Raw genomic sequence first — 20,443 nt, 5'->3', positions numbered from 1 at the left:
TACACTGCCTGTTCTACCATCTAACCTAGCTGTTGCATAAAGTAACTAAGTCTACATTTCAAGTTGCTTGCTGGTCATTTAAACTTGGGGATGGTTACAATTATTTCTTCTTTCCATTGTTGGGGAAAGGGTTGTTGTGTGAGGAGAGATTACAGAGATGTTGCATTTGGCAGCAATTGAGTCACTGCACAGTTTGATGAGAAAGACTATAAAAACGTGCTGACCAATGGTTGGGAAGTGATTCTGTCAGCTTACTTGTCTCTCAAAGTGAGATCTCATTGAGGTAAAATGGTAGAAGGCAAGGTTCTTAGGGAGGGGTAATAATTCTTTTGTAAAATCCTCAGGTTTAAATAAAGGAAGTGTGTTACTAGCTTTGAGTGACTCACTAATATTTGGTGATTGCATATGCACATTGTCTCTAGACATCTGATGGCCTTATTTGTTTAGTTAGGTAAGGTGACATAAGTATTGTGGTCCTCCATTGACTGAATATTTTCAGGGTGGCCGAGGCTGAGTCTTTTTTGTTTAAGTAAAGAATGCAGTTCTTTTGTCTTCCAAGAAAATTGGGTTGCTTTGCAAAGCTGTTTTATTACTGGGAACAGTTGGCTCTGGGGGTTTAATATGTAGATGTTAAAATGAAAGTTGCGGAAGTAACACAAGGGCTTTGAGAAAAAAATTGACATGTTATGGGATATTAAGGCACTATGGAGATATTTTATATTATCAGTGGAATGGTTGTGAAGAAGGCTTTTATGTCATGTATAGCAAAGCTAAATAAGTTTGGGCAGAAGTCTCCTATGAATAATGTTTTTAGAAGCTGTGGAGGGGGTGGTTAGCAAGCCAATAACAGCTGAGTGTGAGCCTAACTGACAGTAATGCACAATGACGAGAGTTAAGTCTTTCTATTTTGCAAAACTAATCAACTATGAGTTAGTTTAGAAAGTACAGTTGTGTAAGTAAACTTACTATAACAGTACATGTTCAAATGATCACTGCTGCAGTATAGGATATAACAGGCAGCCAGCTTCTAAAGCTTCAGGGTCCCTTCCACATGCCCAAACTGTCAGACAGCTCAAGCTGAGCTGACTAAAAGATGGGTTTAGGTGCCAAGCTCTTCGAAGCTTTCCTGCAAACAAAGAGAGGGAGGACTAGGACTGAAAGGACAATACTGGGAAGAACAAAAAAGAAATAACCACACACTGGCATAAACAACACACCAAAAAAAAAACAAAAAAAAAAAACCACAAGGATGATGGAGGAAGCAGCTACTTCAGCAGTGATCATTTAAACATTTACTGTTATGGTAAGTTTTCTTACACAACTGTACTATGTTCATCATATTGATCACTGTTGCAGTAACCTTAACTATATGGGTAGGTTAGCCTAGCTAACTACATTTAGGAGATGGAAGGAGAAGAGTCCAGGAGTTCCTGAAGAATGATCCTTGCACAGCACAAAAGTGCTTTGTAAAAGTATGTACAAAGAACCAAGTTGCAGCTTCTAGAACACTTCTAGAATCCAACTCTAGTCAAAAAGCCACAGATAAAGCCAAGCCTCTGGAAAACTGGACCTTAACCTTGTCTGGAATAGTTTTGTTGTGGTGAGTATAATTAAAGGTATTAGCCTTAGACAACCATTTGGAAATAGTCTGTTTTGAAAAAAAGTTGTCCTTTCTTCTTACCTTCACAAGAAATGAACAATTGATCTGAAGATAAGAAATATTTCATTTTGTCAAGGTAGTATCTGATTTGTTTATGGACAGCCAAGGTATAGAGTATCCTTTCTCCCCTCATTTTTGGGTTCAGGAAAGAAAATGGGTGGAAAGATAGTTAGGCTTAAAGTAAACTTGGATGCCATTTTAGGAATAAAAAAAAGATTAGTTCTCAAAGACACCTTGTCTCTGTGGAAATTGAAATAGGACCGACTCACCATGAGAGCTTACAACTCAGATGCCATTTATGCTGAGGTCAGAGAAAGTGATAAAACTGTTTTCTATGTTAAGTACTTGATGTAAGCTGGGTTAGCTGGTTCAAACGGTACAAGTTTTGTTAGCTTCTCTAACACAAAATTAAGATCCCAATGAGAGGCCACTGGTTTTCTTGGGGGTCTCTTATGCAAAAAAAAACCCCTTTCAAAAACATTTTGACACTAGAGTGCATTGAAATAGGAGGATCCATGGACAGACAATGCTGAAATGGATGATAAATGAACATTGATAGAGTATTAAGAAAGGCCATAGGTTAGTGAGTCACACTAATATTGTAAAACCAGAGAACAACTAGCCCTGAATGGCTGCTGGTTATGTTGTGGCACCAACTAGAAAACCTTTTCCATTTGCTAACATATAATTTTCTAGTAGCAGGCTTTCTTGCCTCTATTAATACCTGCTGCACATCCTCATAAAACAGGTACTTAACGGTATTAAGACCATATCATACAAGCAGTCAGTTGAAGTTGATTGGTGTCAGGGTATATTAAACACCTCTGTTCTTGTGTGAAAGTATCCAGTCTGTGGGCTTCTAGCACTTTCTCCTGGCCATTTCTAAAAGAACGGAGAACCACGGTTTCCTGACCAGAAGGGAGTCACCACATTGATCTTGTGGAATTCCATCTGAATCTTCAGAAGTACCCTGGATATTAGTGGAAAGGGTGAAAAACATACAGGGACATTCCTGTCCAAGGAAAAGAAAAGGTATCTGTCTTCCAGGCCTTCTTGCATGGAGTTCTGGAGCAGAATCTTGCCAGCTGACTGTTCAGAGAGGAGGTAAAGAGGCCTACTTGAGCATCTTCCCACAAACGAATTGATCCTTGGAAAATCCCTGATCTAGTTTCCATTTGTGAGGGTCTACCCTTCTCCTGCCCAGTTTGTCTGTTATACAGTTTTGCTTAGATAGAATGCAGGATGCCTGCAGAGTGACACTGTGCTGTGAAGCTATATCACAAGCTAATGCAATACAATTTAGGTGTTGCTGTGTTACTTATTTGATACTTTATGTGCATTGAACTGTTATAATTCAAAAGTTGTGAACAGCACAGAATGAATAGATTTAGACAGAAATGAGCATTTGATAAAGAAGGGTTTAAGTGAATTAAATGGTAACGAGGCAAACATAGGGAAGTGGGAAACTGGAGATAGAACAGCATTGTAAACTACACAATGAGGCTGTAGACTTATAGGGTCATAGGAGATGAATAGGCTAAAGGATCAAGCACCCTTAAAAGTCTACCGAGTTTTATCTAGATTTTATCCAAATCTCTATCCGTAGAGGAAATGTAACAAGGGTCAGCAAGCAAGGTTTTTACTATTTGTACAGACTGCCTGTATCCATACAGGACATGGGCATAACATCAGGAGTGAATTTGTGATTTCCCATCCATCCGTCCACATTACACTTGAAGATGGTCAGGGAAAGGCTCTGCTTCACGTGAATAGGAAGCTTATGCCAGGGGAGGGGCAATCTCTGGAACACAGATCTGGCTCTCCAGCATGATCTATTCATGTCAGAAAAAAATGTATTGAAGCTTTCCTGACTAGGAATCAAACCCAGGCCATGGCAGTGAAAGTGCCAGAACCTAACCACTAAACCACCAGTGTAACCAATCAGTGTACTCATGCACACTAGAAAGCACCTGAGCAACATGATGGTGATTCCAGGACAAACTAGTATTTAAATGTATCTTACAGAGAGACAATCCACAAGCACATATGCAGTTAAGACCTAGTGCCTGAGTAAAATGTAAAAAAATGAAGTGACTAAGAGCAACACCTATACTTTGTAGCTGCAGCAATTTGTGCCTGCAAATGCCACAAGCCCTAGTTGCCAGTACCTGAAATACAGGGAGAAGGGAATCAAACTGAGATGCTGCAAAAAGTGTCTGGTTAATTTCATTAATTCAGCTCAGATATAAACTAAAGTGGAATATCTAGGAGATAATGAAAACTGAGCAGGGGAATGAAGAATAAATATTCACAATAAAACAGAAAAAAATAGTTATGACATAATCTTGAGCTTAAAACACAACAAAAAAAGATATGATAGTTTGCCTTGAGATGTAAAGAGTAGTGTTGGTTAATTCATCTGTCCAAACTGTAGCAGTTATTATAAATGTGAAGGCTGCCAGCCTAGCTAGATAGAATTTTGTAGATAATTCTATGTCATTGTAAATATTAATGTAATCCACAGGCTTGTTCCACAAATGTAAAAACAACGATGTGTTATAATTAAACTATATGTTCTCAGCTTCAGAAATGTAACCACATTGCACTCTGCTAGAAGAAAGCTGACAACTCAAGCATTGTATGACTGTTTGATCTCAAGCTCCGAGACAGGATGTCTGGGCCAGGAAATTATTTATATTGTCTTGATATAAGAGATAATTACTAAGGGTTTACATGTATAATGTCTTTTATTGCTGTGGCTTCTTTTACTAAGAAATGTAAATTTTGAGTTTCTGTGAGCCTGGGAAACTAAATCAGAACAGTTAAGAATGATGTCATCTGAAAATGACTCATCAGTAATGTGTTATCAATTTAAAACTTTCCCAGAGGGAAAGAGAGAGCATTTTGGATTTTGTCTGAAGAACATCCACTCACCAGCAATTGCTTTGCTTTGTAAGTAAGATATTAATTTAGAACAGTGATTCCTCTTAGAGATAGATATAAATAGCCAGATTAGTCTAGCTGTTTTCTGTATTTATGTCAGGCAATAATGCAGTATTATTTTAAAGCATTTTACTGTGATCTCTGAACTCTGCAATGTCATTGTGTTGAAGTAATAAGATTTGTCTTGTGTTTTTATTATTTATTATTAAATATTTTTAAACCTTTCAACTGTGTCTGTTTTGTGTAAAGGTAATTTAAGTTCTTAGAGTACATTGCATGTATTTGGTGATACTGTCCAAGCCACTCCAACAGCTTTAGCCCTGGGTCACACTTACTATTTGGATAACAGTAATATTACACAGTGAAATTGGTCACCCTTTGGGAAGGGCCTTATTAGTAGATAAGAGTTGTTGATGGCAGTGATTACTACCTTATAGCCTTGCAGGAGGGGGCATAGCTGGAGAACCTGTGCCAGCCTTCCCCAGGAGTGTCTGTGTGTTTGTATATAAACCAAATATCAAAGTGTGTGTGTGTGTGTGTGTGTGTGTGTGTGTGTGTGTGTGTGTGTGTGTGTGTGTCAGCTACTTGGGTAGGGAAATGAAGCACTGGTTAGACAGAGAGAGTACTGGAGGTTTTGGCTTGATTACTCTGCTGGGATCTGAACCCTATAGCTGTGCCAGTGGGGAGTCTTATCTGGAATCTGGAGAGAGAGGGAGAAACCAGCCCCAGACTGACTGTGATCTCTGTGTGCTCTTAAGGGAAATTGTACTTTACTGTGTGTGTATTTGTTATCCTTCCCAATGTGCACGCCTCTCACTTGTGCTAGTGGTGAGGATTGAGGCTCCTTGATTACCGGGCCAGTGCACAGTTGTCACAATGACTGATGAAAAAAATAGTCAGAAAAGGGAGTTTGGTTGATGATATCTATCTTTTTCTTCTGAAAAAGGGGAAGTGCATTATACCTTTAAGAATGCAAAAATAACTCACTTAAGTAAGTCATATAACTGGTTAGATTTTGAAATTAGTGGTAAAGCTTCTTTGGAACAGCATTGCTGTCTCAGTGCAGTATGTATATGCAGACCTTACGCCTAAGATGGTATCTTAACCATTGATATTTCTGTTTCCGATACAGGATTGTAGAACATGAAATTGGATGCCATAACAGTGAAGTACATTAGAATAAAAAAAAAGATATGTTGAGATTTCTGGGATGCCTGACCAGGCATTTGAAGACCTCTGTTCACTGGAGAGAGGTTGTTAACTTCTCAGTCTGTTCTTGCTGTCACATTTATGAGGAGGTTTTGCAGACAATAATGTTTCTCTCTTGTGGTTTTTCATTCCATAATGACTTAGTCATTGATGACCTCTTGAGCCTTCACTGCTTGGAGAGTTTTCTTCTGGTATATTCTACACCCTCAGGCCAGTATGTTATATACCATAGGACCAGTATTTTATATACCCTAGGAACAGTATGCTTTACACCCAGGAGCAGTCTTGAGAGGAAAGGTATTACTTACTGATGTCATTTATTTTTAAAGACTGTAGAACCAGTCAGATGAATTTTCTTTCTTCTAACACCACCATGGAAATAAGCTGTTGCTCCAGCAATGAAGATTGCTCTGGAACAACAGGTGAGCATAATACCCAAACCTTCTTAACTTCATTTTCCTTAAAAGTTTGAAACTGAATACATATAGTGCATCCACTGATTTACTGTACACTTACTTAATGGTGCTCTTTGTATGCGTGTTTCCATAAGTTCTAGTGGGATAGCAGCTGATATTTTTTTAATAAAAAAATCATACTTAGTGAATTATGCTAGACTAGGAGTATCACAATAACTACTGTCTCATTGGAGGAAGGTTGCCCTATCACTAGACAGTCTGTTACTGCTTGATGGGGATTCCTTGTTTATAGGATTACAGACATTCTTGTTTATAGGATTACAGACATTCTTGTATTAGTGACTTTAAGAAAATTCAGATAATCTGATTATTAATCTTCCCTTTAACTGCTTACATGGAGGACATTTAGTGAGTAATTTAAGCAGAAGAAATAGAAATGTGGATGATAAAAAGGCACATTTTAATTTTTTCAGTCAGGTCTTGGTGTTAGGTTTCACTTGACAACTACGATCAGAACAAGAAGTGAATTAACACATCTTTGTAACTGACTTATGTTTCCTATTTTAGATGAAAAATGTCATAGCACTATTGCATCAGCCAAATGATTTGGAGATTCAGTTAAGAAAATTAAATTATTTTACTTGCGCCTGTTTTTCCAAACAGTAAAGCAAACTAGAGAAGGACCGTGTTTTGAGTTATTCCCATTAGGTATGCAGCTTGTTTTTAAAGTGGGTCCTGTGGTGATGTTGATACAAGTTAAGAGAAATTAGGCCAAAACAAGGAAAAAACTCCAATGCTTTTTGCAATAAGTTCAGTAAGATCTATAGCATCCACTAAATCTACCGCTGATAGACTAAGTTGGGAATTTTATGCTGATATCCCATTTGAAGGAATGGCACCCGAGGAATGCACTATGCCATCTGGTGTGATATTGTCACTTCTGGAATATGAATTCAAGCACATGATGTTTGAGTTGAACCCACAGCATTAACATTTTTCCCGCATCAACAGCAAGTGTATCACAATCTGACCCACTGACATTACATGCTAGTATATTATGTCACACTAAAATATTATCTCAGCTTACTATCACAAATAATCCCAGTTGTTCTCATTTGTTTACTGCTTTACAAAACAGCCTTACAAATTCCAAAAGGTAAATCAATATTAAAAGCAATGAGAAACAAGCATGCAGTTTTACCAGAAATGTTATTTAATACAACCCCCAAATAAAATGCAACTGATATGTTGAAATTTAAATGTTTCTCCCACAGAACTATGAAGACATGCTGCATTATGGGATATACTATCTGTATGTATTTTTTGGAAGAACAGCAATATGTTTTAATCAAATCCCATGGCAATTGTGGCTGCTTGTTAAATAACCTCATTAGAATGACCATGTACTATCCCTTTCAGGTAATCCTAAGATCACACATTAAAATACCTTATCAAAGTGACCTTTTCTCCTTCGTAAAAAGGTTTCCACAAATTAGGTAAATGCTCTTACAGCTCCACTTTCTCATTTGGTGATTATAGTGCTAGAAATCTTTGTAAAACTCCTGTTAGACTCTAGGGACCATGAGAACCATATCGCTGCAGCAGGAAGGCATTGATGTGATATAAATAATTAAGTAAGAGCACATATTTTTTTAATCTGCCCCATTGCCATTTATGCTTTACAAGTTCTAATTTTAAATGCCAACCGAATGATCTATACGTGACAGGAACTCATCCTCTGCCTCCCATATTGATTTGTGCTAATGAGGTCTTATATCTGCAATTTTTATTCAGTATAAGTAAAAAGTGGGTCACATTATGTCATTAAAAGCCAAACAATCATACATTCACTATGGAACAAAACAATGCCTCTGCTTTTTTCAAGGAAAAGAAATCCTATGGTGTGTAGCATACTCTCATTCTTTGAAGCTTGTTATTTTAAAAAATATAAATTACATAATTTGGTCTTTTAATGTGGTAGATTTGGAAGTCTGATTTAATAAAGCAGTGTTTGAAACACACTTTATATGCCTTTAATAGCTGGGTAAGTTAACAATAAAAAATACTTAAACTCCATTTTTTAACAGGTCCTGTAAGACAAGGTTGTCTTTCCTCATAATGTAGGCATCCTTTTCAATGCCAACAAGATTGTTTATTTAATTGTGACAGGCACGAGCAAATTCCCATTACATGGGTGACACAGATTCATTCTTTAGTCTTTTATTGTATTCACCAGTTTTCAATTGGAAAAGCAAGACATTAAGATGAGTACTAAGAATTGTGTTGTGGACAAGAAACGTCCAGATGCTACTTTGAGGATGTGTATCAGAAAATACTGCTATGAACTTGTAAATGAGACAAGTCATAGATTTGTGTGCCTGACATTGTATTGTCTTAGAGTAAGGAACAATGCACTTGATTTGATTTACTTGATTGTTCATCTTAAAATTAAACATATCATCCTGACTTGTATGGTGTTTAAATGGCAATAAAATGAACATCTTTATGTATGAAAAAAACAATATTGTATTTTTTTCCCAAAGAGATTGACTACACTATCGAGAAGAATGATCTTCCTAAAGGAAAACAAAACAGCAAAGAAGTTCCTCAGCATCCTACTGTAAAAAAAAAAAAAAAACAGAAATGCATCTGTTACAACTCTGCTATAATAAAAAAAATGACTAAATACGAACCATTATTAAGAAAAGGAAATTGTTCATAAATGAAGTACATTTTAATTTCAAAGTAAGTATGAAACGTTGATGTTAAACACTAAAACAACAATTGCAGTAGTTTAAATTGATATATTTTCCAGTGGTGCTGAGGTGTTTCTTAGCTTTCTATTCATTTGACAATAAATGCACGTCTGCACTATGCTGTATGTAACATAACTTACTTATCTGTACCTGCACAAAGTGATTTCTTGAAGTCTGGGATTCATGATTGCCTGCATGTTGTGCTGGGTCAATTTGAGCAATACTTAGTGATGGCCATGCTGTTTGCATTTCAGGAAATATCAGTGCATGGTGTGACTAGTAATAGAAGTAGGGTTAACAGCAGAATATGCTAATGATCATATAAATAGCTGTGCTAGACACTAATGAAGCAAAAAAACAAGCAGAGCAATTCAGAAATGTATAAAACAAGCCCAAACACATCACACTTGCTTTAGTTTGAATTCCAAAACATGGCAGAATACAGCCACAGGGAGAAATTTGAGAAATGTTAGGGGTTGTATAATACTGACTAGATTAATGTTTACTTTAACACACATGTACCGCTTCAAATTTCTATGTGAATATAACAAATCGAAATAGTCGTGTGAGAATATGCATGGATTGGAATATATTTAGATTAGGATATAGCACAGTTACATGACATTTATAATATTTTTTATGTTGTCTCTCCCCTTACATTATAGCTCTCTTTTAGTAATTTTTTTTTTTCTGTAATGACATTTGGACTATAATTCCTGCTGCAATGTGAACAATCATCAGCAAAGGGAGCTACACTGGCCACAGGGATCAGATAACCATCCTTCCACAGGTGGCTGCAGTAGCACCACCACAAGCAGCACAGACACCTAGCACATCTGAGTCACAACCTGGCAGCATCACCTCTATAACTCCTGCACTACCTTCTCCATCTACACTAGGTGGTTCTACCCCGTGGCTGGTGTAATGGTACCCACCATGAGTAGTGTCAGTGGAGGTGGTAACTATGCCATCTGACAAAAACTGACAGGGCTGCTGAAGAAGGTAATGAAAAAGGGCCTTGGGGCCGACATCAGCAGAATGGAATGAATCCTGAAATGAACAGACAAATCTCTGACCCATTCAACAATGCTCAAGGTGTCTGGGATAGGAGACAGTGGTGACAGTTCAGAGGGTAAGGACTAGATTCCCACCATACTTCTGGTGGATGGGGGTGCACCTCCAAAGTCCCATATCTACCCCCAGTTATGGTGACCACGAACCTATTGTGTCCATCTCCATCCCTATATGCACCTGATACCTAACCTCCCCTACATACCAATCTCCCTTATTCCTAACTACTTGCTCCAACATTCCTCTCTATCAAAAAGAAATGTAGAGGGTACCTGCCCCCCCCCAGACAAAATTATGTCCCATGTATAGCTCTCTACTTTGTAAATGTGTGTGTATGACACACTTGATTTGGTCAAACTGGTCACACAACATTATTAAGTTGTTGTGACATACCCTTTATGTTGTGACTATCTAAATTTATCAGCCTCTGTGTAGGACTGCAATGCTAGCTTGTGATATAATGATGGTGCTGTCCTTCCAGCTTCCGGAATAGTCCTTTATTCTTCCCTTAGTTTCCTGTCCTCTGCTTGCTCCCCATTCTCACCATTGCCCTATCAGATTCATTTCACTCCTTTAATCTGGTCAAAATAGATTCACATACCGCACACATGGCCAGAAATAGTCCATAAACAAAACTCTATTTCTGTCCTCAACATTTACATGAGACTGGATCTTGCACACCAGTGTTAGGTGATGGTGAAAGATACTTGACATCCTAATGCAGTACAAACTGATGAATCTACCTTCAGCTGCATTAATCTGGTGCTCCTCACACTACTATGCACAGCTCCAGAGAGAAACCAGTATTGATAGCACTATGAGGAAACAGTCATTATATGTGCAACAGGCTCCAGAGTTTCATGTACGCCACATAGGATGTTTCAGTTCTCAAGCTGTTATGGTCTGATGCACACATAGCCCCTTTCCTCAGACTTTTCTCAATATCTCTTTAAATTTAGCACTTTCATTCCTTTTAATAAAATCAGAACTTCATCAGAAATATCCACAAACCCACATTAGACTTGTTAAATACTAAATTCAAATAATCATATGACTTGAAACACCCAATAGTGTCATTACTGCAGTAATAGTGAACAATTTAAAGTTACAATGTATTATTTAAAGTAGTATGACTCAAAACATATGAACATGAAATATCTTTAAATGTAAATATAATATAAATATAATATAAATATAAAAGTGTTTTCCAATCTTAAAACTAACTTAGTGAATAAAGTGTGTGATATAAAATGATTAAAGTCTAGCTGATTGCAAAAAAAAAACACTTTATATTAACAGTCTCATTGAGACCAGGTGCTTGATCAGAACCAACATGATCTGCCATAAACTTTATCTACATTCTAATAAAGTTTTATAATCATCACAAAAGATGCCAGCATTTATCTTTTCCAAGACAAAACAAGAGCATTTTTTAAATTGTTACACCCCCATGGCATGACAAGCTAAAGTGTTAGAAGAATCCCTTTTCTAAATGGCCAAAGCATGTTCATATATCCTTTTACCTAAAGTTCTAATTGTTTTTCCCACATAAAAATTATTGCAAGAATTACAAAATGCTGAATAAACAACATTAATAATATTGCATGTACAAAAATCTCTAGGCCAAACAATCTTATGGACATGTTTAAATTCAACAGAAGAAGAATTGATAACATATCTGCACTGCCTACAATGTCCACATGAAAAAGTACTCAACTTTGATGGCCTCACTTGCAAATCGGCTTTTGTTCTACTTTCTAAAATTGTTTTGATATTAACTGTTCTTTTATAAGTAAATAATGGTTTCTTACCTATAACTTCAGCCTCTGTGGGGTTTCCTAACATAACTTTTCAGTTGTCAGAAATAATAGCCCTAATCAACCCCATTTGTTCAGTTATAGGAATAGGAAATGTGTTTACCAAAACTTCCAATAGTAAATTTAAGGAAGTTAGTGATGTTGTTCAGGTTGCCCACAAATGAAAGTTAACACCATATGTGTGCTAATGGAGTTAGTACTTGAAAATATTTTTTTCAAGTTTGAAAATGGTTGGTTCCAACAAATTTCAGGAGTAGCAATGGGTTCTAGAGTAGCACCCTCTTTTGCCAATTTAGTTATGGGAATGTGGGAGCTTAAATACTTAGTTGGACATCCATTCGCTGAGAACATAATGTTTTACAGGCGATACATAGACAACTTGATTTTTCTTTGGAGAGGTTATTCTCCCACTTTTCTTTCATTTGTGGGCTACCTGAACAACACCACTAACTTCCTTAAATTTACTATTGGAGGTTTTGGTAAACAAATTGATTTCTTGGATGTACACTTAACTTTTGATAGCTCTATTTCGAAGTTTGTAAGTTGCATTTATAGGAAATCTACTAGTGATCAAACAGTCTTTAAGGACAGAGTTGACAAACTCAGTAATTTTTTTGTTCATAGGGGGTATGATCCTATATGGTTAAAAGGAATTGCCACCAAAGTTATGATTTTGAGAAATGGTTTAGCAAGTCCCATTTTGTCGATACAAGGTCTAAGCACTTGGAGTTCTGGAAATCTTTCTTGTGGTGACACTTTGCCTTTTAACAACTACAGTCTGGCCTTTCCTATTCCTATAACTGACCAAATGGGGTTGATTAAGGCTATTATTTTTGACAACTAGAAAGTTATGTTAGGAAACCCTGATTTGGCCAAAGTTATAGGTAAGAAACCATTATTTACTTATAAAAGAACAGTTAATATCAAAACCATTTTAGAAAGTAGAACAAAAACTGATTTGCAAGTGAGGCTACCAAAGTTGGGTACTTTTTCATCTGGGCATTGTAGGTAGTGCAGATATCGGTGGACAAGTTAACCAAAAAATGGATGAACTTGACTCCCAATTTCAACAAGGTAATAACAACAATAACAATGGAAATTTTTCCATCTCCCAAGACCAGAGCCACAACAAGGGCCAACAGAAACAACAATGAGTTGATAGTACAGAAGTAAATAGAACTGTTGTCCCATATTCCCTTAGCTTCATTATTACTTATTGTATGCATGCAGTAGAAATTAAAAGAATTATAATAAAACATTGGGACTTACTGACTATAGATGGAGACATTAAATACAAACTAGGAGACTACTCAGTAGTCATTTTTAGAAAAGGAATGAACTTGAAGAACATAATGGAAACCACAAAGTTAATCCCAAGTAAGAACCCTGGGATGTATAGATGCAACAAATGTAATCAATGCAAACATGTTGAGGCAGGACTTAGATTCAGAGTTAGGGGCAGGTTATACTGTATAAAGAATAAATTTAACTGTGACTCTAAATATACTGTCTACCTAGCACAATGTCAGTGCTGTTTAGCATTTTATGTTGGTAAAACTAACCGTAAATTAGAGATCTGGTATACGAACATATATACTGCATTAGTAGAAGTAAGACAGATAATGCACTAGCAAGACATTGCGTAGGATTTCCAAATCACAAATTTAAATTCTGAGTAATAGATCAAGTGAAGATAAACAGTACAGGAGGACCAACTTCCCTACTATTGGAAAGGTTGGAGCTATTATGGCAAATTAGACTAAACTCTTGTCAATATGTGGGTTTAAATGAAACTAGTTCTATAGCATGTATTTTAAAACTAAAAAGTCTGTTAAGGTGAATGTCTTATACTCACCTATATCTTTTGAAACTTTTAAACATACATACACATATTTGTTTCTATTTGCACTACTTGTGAGATAGTAGCTTAGACATTGTATTTTTATATATTTTTATATATTTATGTGGTATCATCCCGAGTATGTTGTACTGAAGGGTATTTGAAGGGTATCTATTGAATTCTTGATTCTTTCAGCTTTTGAACTGTTGAATGTCATTCTAATTGGTTCCGACTGAATTGAAACGAGTCACATGTTTTATTAGTTATTTAAACAAGTGCTGACATGGAGAATTTTATCTGAAGAAGTTTGGTTACCTAACTAAATGAAAAGCACTTTATTTGTATGTTTCTCTTTGTTTTATTAAAGTTTGGAGTGAGTGGAAGTGGACGGCCTGTTTTGTGTTTAGGCAGGGCAGATATGTTATCAATTCTTCTTCTGTTGAATTTAAACATGTCCATAAGCTTGTTTGGCCTAGAGATTTTTGTACATGTAATACTACTAATGTTGTTTATTCCACATTTTGCAATTATTGCGATAATTTTTATGTGGGAAAAACGATTAGAACTTTAGGTAAAAGGATATATGAACATGCTTTGGCCATTAAGAAAAGGGATTCTTCTAATGCTTTTGCTCATCATGCCATGGGGTGTAACAATTTTTAAAAATTTTCTTTTTTTGTTTTGGAAAAGATAAATGCTGACATCTTTTGTGGTGATTATAAAACTTTATTAGAATGTGGAGAAAGTTTGTGGTAGATCATGTTGGTTGCTGATCAAACACCTGGTCTCAATGAGATCATTAATATAAAGTGTTTTTTACAATCAGCTAGACTTTAGTCATTTTATATCATGCACTTTATTCACTAAGTTAGTTTTAAGATTGGGAAATGTTTTTATATTTATATTATATTTACATTTAAAGATATTTCATGTTCATATGTTTTAAGGCAGACTGCTTTAAATAATACATTGTAACTTTAAATTGTTCACTATTACTGCAGGAATGACACCATTGGGTGTTTCAAGTCATATGACTATTTGAATTTAGTATTTAACAAGTCTAATATGGGTTTGTGGATATTTCTGTTAAAGTTCTGATTTTATTAAAGGGAACAAAATCGCTAAGTTTTGTGTACGTTGTCTCTACCTTGTTGCCTTCCAGCAGTTCATTTGGTTATTCATTCTGGAGTTTGGAGGTGTTTGTTCCCTTTAAATTTGTTACTTTTACTAACTGAAGTATGACTCTCTTTGTGGTGTGTGCTCATAGTCATATAATGCAGTTTTGTTCAAATCCAGCATTATGTCCAACATTAGTTAGTTTTCTTTCTCATAACATTTTTTTCTTGTGAGTTGCTGCATAGAAATGTTAGCCCCCCCAACCAGTATCCTTTGTATTCTTTAATTAGTTTACCAATACCTCACCCCAGCTCATACCTCTCCCATTCTAAGTGCCAGAAATCTGGACAAAGCACTCTCTATTCTAATTTAATATGTTGTACTTCAGACAGATGTGCCTTCTCTAAAATAACAACTTATACACTTTCCTTTTTAATACATTTGCTGTTCTTTCCCTCTTTACCAGATATATTAAGCCGTTCACATTCTAAGATGGAATTTTCAGACCATTCATTGTTAATAATCATATATCTTATTTATCCATAACCCAGTAAATGCCGTCATCTTATTATCCTCTGTCATATGTTACTTGCCTTTTATCACTTAATCCCTTCCTTGACAAGTATCACTTAATCCCTTCCTTGACAAGTACTTTATCTATTAGTTGGTTCTGATTATAATAAAACTCCAAATCTGACCTATGTTAAGCCCACCCTTGTTTCCATTTTTGGTTCCCAATCCATTTCTCTACCAGTTTATTCTTTTCACTCTATATACTGATATTACTTCTGAGGTGGTGCAGCGGCAGCATTGTTGCCTCACAGCAAGAGGTCCTCCCGTTCGATTCACGGCTGGAGTGCGGGGAGTGCCTTCTGTGTGGAGTCTGCATGTCCTCCACATGGTTGGGTGGGCATTCGAAAGACATGCGTAAATGGGTGTGCCTTTGTTGAAGGTTGAACGTCAAGCTGGCACCTCAGCATTCGTGAAAATCTACTTCCAATTATTAGTGGACCGGAGTTCTGCTGTGGCGACCCCTAACCAGGAAAAGCTGAAAGACGACAACAACTATATATACTGATATTAAATGACCATCCTCTCCCAATTTGCCACAAAAAAAAAACTATATACAAAAAGTCCTTATAAGTTAAGGACAAAAGCCCTTTATCACAGACTGGACAGCTGTCCTCCATCCTCCTATTCCAAATTGAGGATAATATACCTTTTTATTTTTCCCTGGGAGGCATTTTGAATTCCTCCCTCCTCCTCCTTCTGTACCTTATTTGATACTTTTTTCCACCTATACTTAATTATTAAAGTTATACTATAAAAAATGTGTATATGTACCCCATAATGGGTTATTTAGATTTAAATGAGTATTGGTAAATCCACCATTAAAATTAAAACTAGTCCCTACTAAAGTCACACCATTTACATAAATTGAGCAATCTTCTGTTTTCCTTACAAATTATTTTTCTGTTGGTGATAATGACATCTTATTGTGTTTAGCTTTTAACACTGTCTTGTTTTCTTCTCCTGCTACGTTTTTCTCATTTTTATTACAATTATTCCTATTTTATGGCACCTCTCCTTTAAACTTCTCATTCATTATGAATGGAGAGAAATCGCCAAGTTCACCTATACGAAAACAGTAGTTCTTGTTTCTCTCTGCAGAGGGGATACTAAGACTTATGTGCAGTATATGAAAGTCTCCTTCAAAAACCCTATGCAAAATCTTCCCTCCATACCAGTTACTACTACAAGGCTAGGCCTCCCATTCATCAGTCTTAGCATGGTTTGCTAGTATAATGAGAATGTATACTTTTTTAAACAGCCATGTCTATCCTTCCGGCTTACCTTTCCAACCCTTTGAATTTGATGCTCTGGCTTTTTTTCCTCCAGTTATATTTATAAGCTATTAACTGCAAACATGTGAGCATTAACATATTCATAATTGACTTTGTCTTTCTTTAACTAGCTTAAGTGAATAATAACCACTTACTTGAGTGAGTAGCTGCTAATTCCAGCATCATCGTTCCCCCTAGCCCATTGTTTATGTAATGTCTGACTGATATATTTTCTGTCCATTAAAGTACAATATTCCTTAAATGGAGGGAACGACCCTCTGTCAGTATATTCCTGCAACCTGGGCAATTACTGCTCATCTTACTACCCTTCTTTTATAGACTTCCACAGCAGGATCTTGCCAACATTCCTTTCTAGCTACATTAATGTCCCCCACTGGACTAGATAAAGTCTCTGGTCCCCTAACAAAAAATAATAATAATAAGCTGATCAAGATATAAAAGCTTGTAATAGAGTCTCTTGATTTTACAAAGCTTCTGAACAGGGATGAAAGGGCTCTCCTTTTCCTTAGTGTAGTGGAGAAGTCTGGGTCTATATAGGCTTGAGCATCTCCACATGGCAGATGAGTGCCAGGTTTCCATACCAAATGACAGCAACTTCTGTTTATGCAGATAAGATGAGAAACAACTAAAATCAGATGAGATCGCCTTCATGATATCCTTTTAGATAAGTCACTTTGTGAGCTTGCTCAAGCATAAGCTCATCTTCTAGAAGTTGTTTCAACTTATCTATTTATTTCTGCATGCATTCACTGCAGTCTTTGCCTTCAGATGTCCTGTATGGAGATCCACAGCTTTTCCTGCCTTGCTCTGTCTTCCTGACTGGATACAGCAGCCTCTACACAATCTACCTTTGCTTCAGAAGTGGTGATCCTTGGTTTCAATAGATCTTCCTCTTGGATGAGATTTTGTAGCCTGTTGGAATGCTCATTAAAAACTTTAATAACCTGCCCAGAAGCTCAATCACTTTTAGAACTGTAGTTTTCTAATCCAGGGGTCATATAGTTTAATTTCCAACAAATGACTTTTATGGTTATTTCTCCATTTTCCTGTGGGTTAAGATCTGTGGGGCTGGCCCTTCTTGCAGGCTTCCCTGTCTCTGTCTCTTCTACATGCATATGAATACTGATATTTTTCTTTCCTTTCTTAGTCTTTATTATTTTACTGACATCTGAATTGAACTTAATTTCATACCAATCAGGTAGTTAAAAAACAAAAACAGTGGCTTTTCCCAGCTTTAATAGTAAAAATTAGGGGAACTGTGGAACTTACTTTTTTAACTTGTCCATGCATGCCAAAAGTCTCTTGTAATTCTTTTAATTAGGTTCAGTACTTGTGGTCAAAGTGTTTTTCTGTAGAGTTTGAGGTATTTGGTGCTGGGGCTAGTGCAATGTTTGCACAATTTGTAGTTTCAGAACTGCAAATACAGTGTGACTGCTTAGCAGCACACTGGAGATGGGCAGAAGGGGAGAAGGAGTGTTTATTCCAATGGTTGTGACACCATGGAATTAATATATTTACATGAAGTCATGATGGTGAATCCCCTCACATGTAGGATGATTATTTCCATTTTCATTGTCATTAATGCATTTGAAACATTGATATTAATTTCCACATTATGTGATATCTGAGGTTTTTGATGCCTAAATTTTGTCAAAGAGCCCACTGCTTAGATTCTAGTTCAGTAACACATATCCTTTTTCTCACAACATGTTCACTTATAAAGCATTTTATACTACTATTAGCTTTGATGGAGGAACATGATGCATTACCATGAATTTGCACACCTCCACATAAAGCTGGTGTGCATTACCTATTCAAATCACTCTCTAAAAGGAATATCATTGCACCACATGTTGATTTTGCTTCCTTCTTCTGTGTAACTACAGTATGGTGTTATCTGTCTTCATAACATCCATAGGTAACCCTGAATATAACAATGTAGGTTCACAGGTTCATATGTAGGTACTAGGCTATTTGCCCTAAGGCCTATATAAGTCTAGCCAAACGGTACCCTGGCTTTTGCCACCCAAGAAAATAATTTTCTTGTGCCCCTGTCAAGCAGAGCCACAGAAGTGATCCCGGGGGTGAATTTCCTATCTCCCATCCAATCATCAAGATTTTTCTTGAACAGTGCTAATGAGGAGCTTTGTTTGATATAGATAGGTAGTTTCTTCGAGAGTATAGGAAGTCTCTGGGACAGGAATCTATCCCTCCAGCATGTTCTGTTTATTGTGGTGTCAAGGTTTAGGTCCCTAGAGCATGTAGCTTGGAGGGATTGGGATTTCTTTACGTGGAGCATGTCCAACAGCTCTGGTTTGACATAGCTTTGTATGTTAGGCAGAGACCACCTCTGATTAGGTGATATGTGATAGAGTAAAGCTGGAGTTGTTTGAGACGGTCTGCGTAGGGCATCTGTTTGAGGCCGGTAATCCTCTTTGTGAGGTATTTCTGTGGCCTTTCCAGTTGTTGTAGATGTCTTGTGAGGTACATACCAAAAGGGGCGTTGTACTCTATAATGGGTCTAATGAGTGATGAGTAGAGGGGAACAATGACCTCTTTTTTCCTGGATGAGAAACATTTTGTGATGAGGTGTGCCACATAGAAGGATTTCCTGACTACTGTGGCAATGTGATTATCAAAGGAGAGACTACTGTCTACCTGTATCCCAAGGTCTCTTATCACACTTTCCGTGTTAAGTAGACTGCCACCTATGTGGTAGTTCATGGGTACAGAGTTTTTACCAAAAGAGATGACAATGCACTTTTTGGCATTGAGCTTGAGGCCATGGCTTTGACACCAGGCATCTGTCTCAGTGAGGCCCTTTTGTAGGATGTACACATCGTTAGGGGTTTTGATTATGGCTACTAGTTTGCAATCATCTGTGAACTTTGTTAGCCAAAGACATTCTGTGTTAGCCTGTACTTCAGAGAAGTAGATACCTAACAGGAGAGGACCTAGGACTGAACCCTGTGGTACTTCACTTGTCACTGGTCTGAAGTTGGATTTAGAGTCTGCTACTTTCACATCGTGGGTTCTGTCAATGTGCCAGTTGGCAACCCATCTTGTGACATAGGGATCTATACCTAGTTTAGTGAGTTTATCTATAATTCCAGAGTGGGGAATGGTGTTGAAATCCTTGGTGAGATCTAGATAGGCTGTGTGAACCACCTTACCCTCATTTACGGCTTTGGTGACCGCTTTAAAGAAGTCTATCATGTTTAGGAGACATGATCTGCCTTTTACAAACCTGAACTGGGTAGGGTCCAGAGTATGGAGATTACCAATGTCATTGTTTATAAGTTCCATGATGATACGTGCCATAGCTTTGAAGACCAGGCTCGTCAGGCTAATGGGGCAGTAGTTCCCAGGGTCTGTGGTGGCTCCCCCTTTGTGGAGTGGGATAATTGTTGCTGTGCACCATTCAGTGGGCACAAAACCTGAGGTGAGGCTATGATTGAACATGGTACTTAGGTGGGGTGCCAGTTCATTCTGTAGTTCATGTAGAACGCAGACTGTGATGTTGTCAGGTCCCATGCATGGCATGCTGTGTTCTTGGCTTTGGAGAGTGTGGTTTTTACCTGTGCAGTCGTGATTACAGGAACTTTGCATTCTTCCAGTATAGAGATGGGCCCTTTAGGGGATGAGAGAGGGGTAAATTTAGCACTGAACCTATCTGCCAGGGTGTTGGCAGTATCAGTTGGTTCTATATATTTAGTGCCATTGTGTTGTAACTCAGAGCAGATCTGAGTG

General features: G+C 37.1%; 1 protein-coding gene across 1 annotated transcript in view; it reads right to left on the bottom strand.

The window, feature by feature from the left end:
• The window catches only part of LOC122798664 (keratin-associated protein 9-7-like), a 47,105-nt gene extending 30,247 nt beyond the window's left edge, over positions 1–16,858 (bottom strand). Inside the window, exon 1 of the mRNA XM_044067787.1 lies at positions 16,828–16,858. Within this exon, the coding sequence (XP_043923722.1) occupies positions 16,828–16,858 (31 nt within the window). The remainder of the gene's footprint in view (positions 1–16,827) is intronic.
• Positions 16,859–20,443: the final 3,585 nt, after the last annotated feature.

Source organism: Protopterus annectens, chromosome 1.part0 (genome assembly GCF_019279795.1).
Source record: "Protopterus annectens isolate FY-2018-M chromosome 1.part0, PAN1.0, whole genome shotgun sequence".
Taxonomy (NCBI): Eukaryota; Metazoa; Chordata; order Ceratodontiformes; family Protopteridae; genus Protopterus; species Protopterus annectens.
This window is presented reverse-complemented; position numbering and strand designations above follow the sequence as displayed.